Source organism: Sinocyclocheilus rhinocerous, unplaced genomic scaffold (genome assembly GCF_001515625.1).
Source record: "Sinocyclocheilus rhinocerous isolate Xijiao unplaced genomic scaffold, SAMN03320098_v1.1 scaffold105, whole genome shotgun sequence".
Taxonomy (NCBI): Eukaryota; Metazoa; Chordata; class Actinopteri; order Cypriniformes; family Cyprinidae; genus Sinocyclocheilus; species Sinocyclocheilus rhinocerous.
Genome location: NW_015631061.1, coordinates 92,731 through 105,044, shown reverse-complemented (window position 1 = coordinate 105,044; position 12,314 = coordinate 92,731). Strand labels below are relative to the sequence as shown.

General features: G+C 38.9%; 2 protein-coding genes across 2 annotated transcripts in view; one reads left to right on the top strand and one right to left on the bottom strand.

Annotated features, from left to right (window-relative positions):
• Positions 1 to 367: 367 nt before the first annotated feature.
• LOC107741480 (cap-specific mRNA (nucleoside-2'-O-)-methyltransferase 2) lies at positions 368 to 2,367 on the bottom strand. Its single transcript, XM_074560187.1, is given in 2 exon segments — positions 368 to 803; positions 806 to 2,367. Coding segments are annotated over 2 exon segments (1,449 nt in total). The 5' UTR covers positions 2,112 to 2,367; the 3' UTR covers positions 368 to 660.
• Positions 2,368 to 6,741: 4,374 nt separating this feature from the next.
• The window catches only part of shroom4 (shroom family member 4), a 50,755-nt gene continuing 45,182 nt past the window's right edge, over positions 6,742 to 12,314 (top strand). The window contains exon 1 of the mRNA XM_016554191.1: positions 6,742 to 6,958. Within this exon, the coding sequence (XP_016409677.1) occupies positions 6,833 to 6,958 (126 nt within the window). The 5' untranslated portion in view covers positions 6,742 to 6,832. The remainder of the gene's footprint in view (positions 6,959 to 12,314) is intronic.

Here is a 12,314-nt window from a genome sequence, read left to right as displayed (position 1 = left end):
GTTCTTTTTAACAAAGTCATAATGAATACAATTGCACAGTTGTCAAATGTATATATGATGTACTCCATATATAACTAGACATTATGTGCATATAGTCCCATTATACCTCAAACTCTGATAACAGTTTCTGTTAGTTATTTATGGTAACAACTGGATATTTTCATGAAAACACTCCATATATGCATTAAAGAAAAGGTTTTAATAAATGAGCCAGGACAGACAAATTGATCAAGGCAACACATATAATTTCAAGTTTAACATAAATACTAAAATAAACATTTTGAACTGCACATACTGTCATATGCAGTCATATGCAGCACATTCAAGATTAAAGAAAGTTATTCTCCCCAGTATAAATATATAAAACAAAAGAATTCTGTGTTCCAGTATATCCTACATATTCACTGTGGCACTGGCACAAGCTGAGGCTACGGATTCAATTGAAGTAAACCGAGGCATTATTATACTCAAATGTAGTCTAACTGAAAAGTTCTTCTAGAAAATATAGGCATACAGTATGTGCTCTATTCAACCTGCTTCAGCACGTGTAGCTGCTGTCGAACAACAGCAGTATTGAAGGAAGAAAGGAAGCGAGGTAATTCCCCTCTGAGAAGTTCTTCTAAAGGTACAAACTGCAGAATCTGCCTCCCCAGCTCAAGCTTAACTTTTTTCATCTTCTCCAAAACGTCCCGGAGAAAGTCCAGCAGCCGGGGTAGTGCTGATGGCGGAGAGAAACCTACACACACAAGAGCAGCAGGAGGCCAACCAGACGAGCAGCGGAATGTGATGTAACGGAAGCACAGGTGGAGTGTGAAAACCAGGCCGGAGGTGAAGCGTGTTAAGACAGAACATAAGGGAATCACCAGGGTTGATCCCTGATGCTGTTTCTGCAGAGCAAAAAGCACAGTGTTCAGAAGCTCAAACTGATAGTCTGGTTGTCCATCGTGCAATGTGGAATCCTGTACCTCACAACAGGATGGTCCTTGCAAAAACTCTGGCTGCAGTTTAACGCCTACAAGTGTGCCGTCACACCAAGACTGGCTTGCCAGCACCAAACAAGATGTCACATCAGGATGGCTGCAAATCTCAGATAAGATGCCTACAGGGGAGTCGATGCTGCAGGAGCTGCATACTGGCAAAGCTCCGTCAGAATGATTCGCCGCTTTGACCCTGAGGTTCTCTTCCAGAGCTTCATTCAGGAAGTCTAGCATTTCTTGGTCACAGAAGGTGGAACTGCAGACTTTCGGCAGGGCAGCTCCCTCAAGGGCAAACCAGGCTCCCAAATCACACTCATCCAATGGGCCACTAAGTACATTCTCACACCCTTCTGTCCCTCCACAGTGCCTCTCTATGAACGCCCCATAATTTCCTTGGGCAAGGCGCTGCTTCCATCCCTGAAGTTCCATCTCCTTGCGCTGATTGAAAGAGCCCATTTGCTTCCTTTCACAGAGTTTTACCCATCTGGCCACGCCACCATGGCAAACCCAGCTTTTCCGAGGGAGGTAGTGAACATTGAAATGTTTCATATAAAACTCTGCAGCATATTCCCTGAGCTGCTCCAATCGCCTGCGCTGTTCTGCGCTCATGCATATAAAAAGCTTGAGGTTCTCCTGGATTGTGTTAACTTGCAATGCATGGAAAAAAGTGCATATCTCTTCATGCTGACTTAGAAACGAGTCTGGAATGCAGCGACGGGGAAAGAGCGCCGCTGTGGATGCCAAGTCTGGTCCGTAATTACGGATTAACTTCGAGAGCAATGGCCGAATTTGTTCTTTGGCCTGATAGTCCAAGCAAACTATATACAGTTCTGAATTTCCAGACTTGCTGGTGCCTGGCTTGAAGACGTTCACGGAACGGAAACAGCATGCAAGGAGATACAGCAGACAGACAGATGAGTGTTCAAATAGTGTGAACATCTTCAGGACAAATGAGCCTCCGGTTCCTAAAAGCAGAAGAGCACAAACGGCTTCGCAATATTGAAGCGGGGCAACTAATCTCTCCTGTTCCCCTGGGTCCCCCTGACAGTCAAAGCTTCCATCTGCTGTAACCAAATCAACACTGTGCATGTTGCTCACAAATCTCGGCAGTTCCAGCAGATGCTTCTGAAGCATTATGTCACCTGTGTTGTCGGATCCAAAGAACCACCAAGGCAGAGTGTGTGCGATGAGTCTGTCATCTGTAATAGTGCAACCAGGTCCGTTGGCTTCATAGTATGGATTTAGAGTGTTCGCAATCCAGCTCCAGTCACAATGCAGGCCACTCGTCTTGAGGAAGTGATTTAGAGCTGATATGAAGGCACCAGGGGCTTCACACAGGTGTATGGAGTTCAACTCGCCACTCTTCAACGCATTGTCAGGCAGAAGTTTAAAAGTCGAATGTCACACCGTAGTACATGACATTCAATTACTCAAGGAAGTTGACAACTACCCATTTACTTCCAGTGATGCAATTCCCTGCGTTCAGAGAAGCTTGTGATTTGCTCTGTGTTTTTACAGACCACAAACGCATGACACATTAGACATAACAACTGCGGAAAACCCCCAATGTGTTCAAATATTTCTGAGGAGTACGCTTGTTCTTGTCGTGGATTGTACAGTTTCTGGCTACTAGCTAGCAAACAAGCTAACGTGGCTACGTATCTTAGAAATGTAAATAAAAGCTTCGTTAAAAAATTATAGACTTTGATTCATGATTCTTATTATGCTATTGTAATAACCGCTGCATTTTCTTCACATCAACCGAATATCCGACAGTTGACAGATGAACACTATCACTGCTATGGGAGTGTTATGGCTAGTTTGGGGAAGATTTGAAGGAAAATACGTGTCGATTACAGCCTGATAAATTGAACTGGATCACTAAAAACCAACTATAGTATTATTTTCCTACTTTGAGTTAAAGTTTATCATCGTTGTCAAGATACTAACAGAATGAGATCTGCCTGTGCTTACCAACCTCAGTGCGGTTTCTCGCTTCCTCATGCAGGGTGTGTTGTGCAGCGCGACACTCGCTTACAAGCTCGGCTGTGACAGGAGGGGGAGTGACTTTCAGCAAGAGACGCTTTGTATTTTTGTTAATGTGAATGCTAAATTGAGATGTTGAAATAAAATTGTTAATGTTTTTCTGCATTTATACCCCCCCTCTCTGTATAACGACTATAGTGAGAAATGATATAACACTAACATCGTTGACTGATCTCATCTATCTATTGGCTTTCTAATGCATACTAATTTAGTATCTCTTACCGCACTTTTACACAGCTCACACACACACATTTATAGGGACATCCCATAGGCATAATGTATATATAGCTTGTACAGATATATAGCTTGTTTCCTCATGGGTACAAAAAATGTCCACACAAGGTCAAACTTATCATTGTGGGGACATTTGGTCCCCATAATGTAGGGACTACCAGGACCACACACACACACTGTACTGAACGCAAAATTCATATTCTTCATATGGCCACAATCTTACGAAGACAACCAGACAAATAGGTTCTTTAATCATGTTTATTTTGTATTCTGTGTATTATGTGAGTACTTGAATTCTTTGATAATATCTGTTATGTTGCTGACAATGACTATATTATGCATACAGACTGATTTTGTTTGTCCTTTATCTTTACATATTCTAATCATCATATCCATAAATAACATGCTGTTACTAGCGTTCAAAAGTTTGGGGTCAGTGCCATTTTTTTAAAGACATTAAGGAGATAGTTCACCCACAAAATTAAATTGTCATCATTTACTCACCCTATGTTGTTTCAAACCTGTATGAATTTCTTCTGCTGAACACAAAAGAAGATATTTTGAAGAATGTGTAACCAATCTGTTTTTGGTCCCCATTGACTTCCATAGCATTTTTTTCCATACTGTGGAAGTAAATGGGGACCAATATTTTTAAACTTCTTTTAAATAAATACAGTATATATATATATATATATTTACTGACCTTAAAATTTTAAACAGATATGTGTATATATTTGATATATGTTTATATAGATATAAGCATATAGGTATGCTTTATGAGTACAATTTGCTATTGCATTAAATAGTGTGTATATCTGTGTTTTATGCCACTGAATGTCTTAAACAAACCCCTCTCGCATATAAAACAGTTTGCACTATTTGTTAAGCAACATCCACTGTCCTTTTCTTTGATTTATAAAACAGCATGTCGTACAACAAATTGAGTTTTAACCAACAAAATGTATTGAATTCAAATCATGTCACCCATAGAAAATACTATGGAGATGACAAGCTGCTTGCATGAATGGAGAGGTTTATTGCCATGGTGACAGGCAGATTTTGACCCCATTGCTCTTTTACAGTAAATGCCCAAGAAACAGAAAAAGGGTCACTGGAGAAATCCAGACCTATGTTTAAGGTTACAACGAAAGGAAAGAGAATGAAAAGAAAGAGCGATGGTGCACCAAAACTCTCTAAGAAATATAGACATATAGATATTGTTCCTACGCCAACTAATTCTGAGACATCAATGTCAAAATGAGCAGCATTTAGATGACTGGAATACAGCTGAGCTGATGTGTGGGTGCTGTCATGCATAAAAGTACACTACATGTGTGCTCAAGTGTATTCATCGATGTGAGGGCACTTGTGCTTGCATGTGCGTTCAGCTGGCTCATATGGCTGTTCATTCATGTGTATGAGAGATGCGTTAAAGTGGGCACGCTTATGTTGATTAGAATGCAGAATGCTAAGAGACTGATAAAGACAAGAAGGGTAATAAGAGAACATGTTATGGTTCTTAATTGTAATGTCTTATTGCTATAATTGGAAAGTTGCTGGCTTCATCCGCACAAAGAAAGAGAGCCATGAGCTATCACCACTGTGCCTTTGAGGAAGGCATTTAACCCCAGGTTACTCCAGGGGGATTTTCCCTGTAATAAATATACTGGAAGTCACTCTGGAACAAAGTGCCTGGTAAATGACTGCTTACTTACTTATAGGGGTCTATACCTTGTTCACTGTAACACGGTGAGTCTCTAAGAGACTGTTAATGTGGTGATCAGTGTTCTGTTCTAGTACGTGTTCAGATTTGTACCCTGCATGTTCTGTAGGACTGTACCACTGCTAAAATGACGATGGAGAGCATGTTGAGAAAAGCTCTTTGCTGTAAACTGCAGCACCTCATAATGTCAACGTCAGAAAGGTTGCTCCCTGTGGGCCTGTGCTTTATAGGGTCTGACCTGAAATGTTAATTTTCACAAAAAATTGTATTAGCATCTTTATAATGTCATGTTTTTGGCTTTGTATTTTCCCCTTCTTTTAAAACCAATCTGAAAAAAAAAAAAAGACTTTTTGAAGCATAAAGCCTGAAATAGTATTTCAGTACTCCAATAATCTTTGTTGCATTTTTTTACAACTTCAACAAATACATTTTACAGCTCTCTCTCTCTCTCTCTCTCGCTCTCTCTCTCTCTCTATGTATGTATGTATATATTGCATGTATTAATCTTAAATAGAAAACTTTTTGAATATTCTGTGAATTGTACAGTACATCACTATAGTTGCATATTTTTAGTTTAATATTAGGATTTTTATGACTCTTCAGTCACACTTCTCAGATAATTGGCTGATCAAGCGTAGTGTGTGAGTGTGTGTTACTATACATACTCTCTCCACACTCATGTGTTTGACAGGTAATTGATTTAGACACGCTTTTGCAGTCTCTGATCATTTGGTTTCCAGTTTAAGCTGAATGCAGATGTCCTAACACCATGACAAATTGGACGTCACTGGACTTCTGTTCATAACATAGCTGAATGGATAAGGAAATAACTGCTCATCAATGTGGAAATGATTTGTAAAGAAAAGTGCTCATCCCGAAGCTTTGATCACATATGCTTGCTGCAGGCTGAGCTTTTACTAAATGGTTAAAATACAGCTTGACATCACAGCATGTCACACTTCTACAACACATGAAACAATAGCTCCCCCAAGTGGCCTTTTCTACTCCTACGTCTACTGCTTATGTCTAAGATTTAATAGACTTTTTGGTGACTTTAAAAAAAAGATATTTACATATTCTTGACTATGTCACATTTGCGTTTTTTGTTAAAAGGGCTACGGTATATCAGAACGGTTAGGCTACACTTTATATTGTAATTACCCTCTATTTAAGTTGAATGTATATTAATTTAAAATATACAAGCTATCTTATTGATGTTTTTCCTACAGCTTACATTATTGCATTTGCTGCACTAGTTTTGGTTTTTCCCACTTCACTAGTTAAAAAGAGAAAATAATTCTCCTTTTTTAAAAAACCGATTTAACAGAAAAAGTGATCATTTCACATAACAGAGTTGAAATACTTGAGTCACAAAATAATGGAAGAGTAACGTAATGAGTGTTGCTTGTTCATTTAATTGTCTTTTGAGCTGATGTCTGTAAAAATCTCACGATTGGGTAACATTGCAGTTCACTTGAAACACAATTTAAAGGTTCCTGTCCAGCTTTCATGTAAATTACCGCCGTTGTAGTTTGAAAGTTATGACCCAAGAGTTGATAATGGCCAACTTTCCTGAGTTTTCCCAGGCAGTCATACAATGGACAATGCAGCGGTCGATAAAAATCCTGCCCCTGGTACGATTTCATTGGTCAGTTAGAGCGACGCGATGTTCTAATTGGCCGTTCCATCTGCCACTCAAATCCACTCTTTATTCTCAAGCACTTCCTCCGCTAACAGTGCATGGAAAGCCCATCAACGGCCAACCCACCGGGCCTGTCCTCTCATGCCCGGAGTCTCCGGTTGTCGTGATGAAGTTGGGTCGTGATTGGGTCGAGATGAAAGCACAGAAGTCATGATGGAGACCGTTGAGCAGCTGGTGTCTTTCCAGCACATCCATGTGCAACTGAACGGAGGCGCTCCGTGGGGATTCACTCTGAAAGGAGGACTGGAGCACGGCGAGCCGCTCATCATTACTAAAGTAAGACCGGAGTTTACAAAGAGTTAGAAACTCTTACTATATGCTCGTGTGTGTCTTATTGATTATATCCAAACACTTGATTATATTGTGTTGAAAGTTTAAACGCACTGTTTATGCTTGGATGAATTGTAACGGTGCCCTCATGGATGTTTGGGAACTTTGTAAAAACTTAGTGGTGAGGAAATGGCCATGGATATAAACAACAGCAACCTTAAAGCTCTTGCTAAATTACTATTTTCACTAATGGCAGATCATGAATCTCATGAGATCTGTGAATCATTGACTTTCAAGATCCATAAAAACCAAAAGAAATGAAGGAATAATCAATGTTTTCATAAGAGGCAAATTTCTACAGCACACTTACTGGACATAGCTGAAGTGACCTGGACTTCTGCACAAAGTATTCGTTAGTCATTTATTTTCATGAGTTTTGGTCAAAGTGGTCATTCCTACTAACATCATATCCAAAATCTACTGACAGCTATCTTAAATAATTTTAGTTTTACAGTGATTTTTGTGTGAAATAAGTGTACATTTATACATTTTGTATATGTTTTATTTGCATCACTTGTCATTTAATTAATTAAATTGCACTTACATTGCCCATCTTGCTCTCTAGAAATTGCATCTGCATTCAAAAGCTGAGTTTATTATTGTTTTTTATCATAGGTTGGCATTTAATTTTAGTGCTAAAACTGCAGCTGCTTTTTGGTTAGAAAAAGGATGTGGGATTATGAAAATAAGGCTGTACCAATAATTATCCATTTTAGAGATGTCTCAGGGATCCCTCTGTGCACACCATGACTCTTGCTTGCTGCTTTGTGTCATCAGCTCATTAACTTCATCTTTAGTGTGTAAAACCTACTGGGATTGTGGTTCTACTGTGCAGTAATTTAGATAAAACTGCCTTGTATGAGGCAGATAGGAAATTACTCATGTTCAATGATTTTTTTTCAATAAAATTAGTAATAATGAGTTAAAATGCACACTTCAAATGCATCGTAATGCAAATAACTGAAAAAGCAACTTTAATTTCGCAAAATATTAAAATAGTTAAGTTCATTTAAAAAAAAAAAAAAATTTAACCCACCTATCACTAACAACCATCTTTTCCAACTAGTGTTTTTTCCTCACAGGGGGGTAAGGGGAGGCATGTTTTATTTCTTCTTCTTCCACCCCCCATTTCCTCTCCAATGGCATTTGACCAAAAAGTGTTGATTTATTTTTCTTAAATGAAGATGTTTTGGGGGGACAAGACCCCCAGAGATCACATTCCCAGACTCTGCCCCTTCAGTCAGTGGGGAGGAGGGAGTGGGGGTCATGAGGGGGAGGCTGGTATTTTTTGTCTGACAGAGGGAAGAAATTAATTTGATTTGTGCCTTTTCAGCGTGTCTTAGAAGGAGTTTACAGTTGTTTATGCTGGTGCTCAAAACATCTTGATAACTTGTAATGTGCGTTGAGTCTGGTTTGGCTGTATAGTTGGTAAAATGTCTTTTCTGAGCTCTGCTGTGTTTAATTTAATGTGCTTTAACATTTGGCACTTTAGCAGTGATATTGTCCCTTTTATCACTTCCAGGCTTTTGACATTTACATGTCACTTGATCATTGTTTCTCAATGAATCGCCAGCAGGATCAAAATGCATTCAAGATGAAGATTGCCTTTTAATGATTCTGAGATAAAACTAAAAGACAGATTTAGCAGTGTTGGCTTTTTTTTTTTTTTTTATATTGTGCAATTTGATTTTAAGTGAAGCACCAGAGATGAGTGAGGTTTTGTAGCTGGCTGGTTAGTTCTCAGTAAGTGTTAACCCCTGGTTTTCTGGGGGTTGAATCATGGCCAATCTGATAACCTCGTATTCACTGGCTGGACTTGTTAACCGCTTAAACTGAAACACATGCTTGGTCCAATGCATAACCCTGCATCTGTATGCATCTGTGGCCACCTGCTTCACTCGCTTGTGAGGACTTTATTTGGATGTCATCATAAATATGATATACAGAGGCTCCCTCAGCGTTGGATTTCATTGTTTATCTGTGTTTGCATGAGCCTTCTGGGGCACATGGCTCCAGCCGCTGCCACTCACACTGATAGGTTTTCCATCTGATTTGGAGGCAAAGCACAACCTGCATGTTTGCGTGTTCTGCTCTCTGATCCTATCTTCCATCTTTGCACCCTGAGGGCATTATTTGGAACCCCCCAGTGGTCTCGGTAGACATTTATCTCAAACAGCAAACATAAGGACCTGGTGCCCAAGGCCAGACACAACACTACCCCCCCAGGTGTTCAGCATATGCTCAAATTAAAATCCCATGATGGGTCATTCTGACCTCAGCCAGCAGCAAGAAGATACAATGGTATCAAGATTTATCAACAACAAACAGTGACTGGACATATTAGGTATCTTTTGTGGAATGTTAAAGTCTGAAAGTTGGAATTAAAATGGACTCGGATGGAATTCAAATTAACTGAATTGATCTTACATCCCTAATTTTGAGTTGAACATTTTTAGGGGGTTCAAAGCAACTTGTCCAATGCATGACAAAACACTGCCAGACTTGTGATCTTCAAAATTGTGGTGAAAATGCATGTAAACCATTTGTTTACAAAGAATGCTTGGTTATTTTCCACAGTTATGCCTGTTCAATCCCCCCCAGAATCCTCAAAGGCTTTTGCATTGAAATGGGCATTGATTGAACATGAAGAACAGGCTGATTTATGTATAAAAACCTCATTGTTGCTGCTTTTTCCCCCCTCACCACTTTGTTAATCATCCCTCCCTCACATTCCCTCTCTTTTTTTGTTCTTCTGTTAAAGTGGAGATGGAAACATTGTGCATTTTCTTGTGTTTCTCTTTTGCTGCTGTGAAGTTTATGTAGACCACATGGCACTCCAGTCATCCCTCTCTTCCCACTCCTAATCGGTCAGTGGAACTTATTCTCAGGCGCTGGAGTTTTTGAGGTGAAAGAAAGAAGATTTTGGACAGAGAGATGGAAATGTTTTACTAGGGCAAAATGTTAAAGGTGCTGTATGTAGGATTGACACCGAGTGGTTGAACTAGGTATTGCAGTCCAAATTCAAAATATTGGAGAGGGTTTTTTTTCACCCGGCCCCTCCTCCTCAGACTTGACGCACACTCAGGTTGCCAGATTGACGACACCAACAGGAACGAGCACACCTGACGATGAATGAAATGAAATATGCTATGTTTTCTGCCAACTGGCAACCCGGGGTCCCGAAATACAATTGGGTAAACTGGCAGTGGGCGGGTTTCACAAACCGAAACAGAGACTGACATTCTGGCCCGGAACGCACATTTTCAAAGGAGAATAACTGACTGTAGCATTGTTTTTCAGATAAACAAGTATGTTAGCTTAGCATGTTTCTTAAATATCTGCAAACATATTATGGTATTTTTATGCTTTAGTAGAGTCAAAAACTTACATACAGCACCTTTAATGTTTTAAGTTTGCTGGCAGTTTAAACTCACAGTGCAGTGGAACACTGACTGCTTGTTTTTTACAACTGCTTTAGTTCCGGAAGTATTTTTTTTTCCATTTATTCCATTTATCCTCTCCATAAATTTTAAACCATGCACTAAACCAAACAGTTCAGAGATGAATCACAACATAATTAACTTTGATTCAAAGCCAGAAATTATTTGAAAATTAGAAAAGTTATATTCAATTATTTTATGAGGAATGAACTACTCATCCCATGAAATACTGCGAGTACTCCAATTTGAAACAAACTAAATATAAATAATTGCAAAATATATAAAATTGACCACAAGTATGAAATAAAATCATTTTATTTTATTTTATTTAACTCTGCAGAAGCATATGCCGTTAACAACCTCAAAGGTTATGGTAGGTCTGTCTAGAATTGTTTATACAATTATTGCTAAAAATCCATTGCTCAATGGAGAAAACGAATGGATTTTTGCTTCCAGAACCCAACTGTTGCTCTCTATTCGAAGCTATTTTCCACTTCTACTTCAATTTTTATCATCCCTTTGTTTAATATGATCTTTGTTTAAAGTGGGATTACTTCCCCAATTCTGTTACTCAGTAACTGCATACTTCTGTTTCTGGATAGCTTCCCAAAGTTAAATCATATCAGTTTTGGACTGCTGTGTGCAGCTCATCAGTCCTAAGAGGTAATGCTTCCTTTTTGCACTGTTATTGCAATTGGATTTAATCGAGTAAATAAATAGTTTCTTTGATTATTTGATAAAAGGCTGTTTGTTTTGAACGATGTGTTGATTGTGGTGAAGTCCACAGCTGTTTGTGGGTGTGGGAAGGATCTGATATGTGACAGGAATGTGAGCTTGGCTCCCGTTGCCTTTGCCTTGGGCAGCGAGGCTTTGATGGTGGGAGAGATATTGGGGTCTTATTGCCTGAGCCCCTCCACCACAAACACTCACCAGTGTTTCCACATGGTCTCTTAACAGAGCTGGGAGTGACAGGACTTCTAATCAGTGAGGCATGTGTGTTAGTTGTGTGTTTGTTCTCTGAGTGAATGGTTAAACGGAATAGGAAAGGTTGTAATGTATAGGGACCGACCTGGCAATATGATGCTATAATGATATCTTTGTCATGCTATGATAATATTGGAATTGTTAATAACTGCAATATTCTTTACTCTTTTGAGTTTTGGTTGTAAATGTAAATTTAAAACTCTAAATGGTGGTTGTAATATTGTCAAATGTCATCATGTGAAAAATTTGTGTCACTTTTTTTAGGGATAACTAATTATGCTTTACTTGGGGATAATTGATTGTATCTTTTATTTTGATAGTCTCTTATTTTTATTCTGATTTACACAATTTACGCATGTTATGTGATGTTACACAATGTTATTTAAACTCTATTTTTGAAATATTAGAAAATTTTGTAATACTTGAAAATTTTCAAATAAAGTAAAAGGAGAAAAAGAGAAAAATATTACAAAGGGATTCACAATATATTTGTTATCAGACATTTGATGTGGACAGGCTATCAGACATTTTTTTTTTATTTAAAGGTCTCACCAATGTAGGGCTGCGCGATTAATCGAATGTGATTGTCATGCGCATCTTGTCAGTAAAGCCAGTTCTGTAATTAGTAGTAAATCTCCAGCACGTGCTTTCAGATGCAGCAGCATTTAATACACAGAGCCGTAGTTCACTGACCAGCTACGCAAAATCGTGTTCATAATCGCAGATGATTTAATCGCACAATTATGAAATCGAAGAAATCGTTCTGCGATTATGAAAGCTGTTTGCGTAGCTTGTCAGTGAACTACGGCTCTGTGTAGTAAATGCTGCTCCATCTGAAAGCACGTGAAAATACCACATTTAATAACATGTTTTTACTC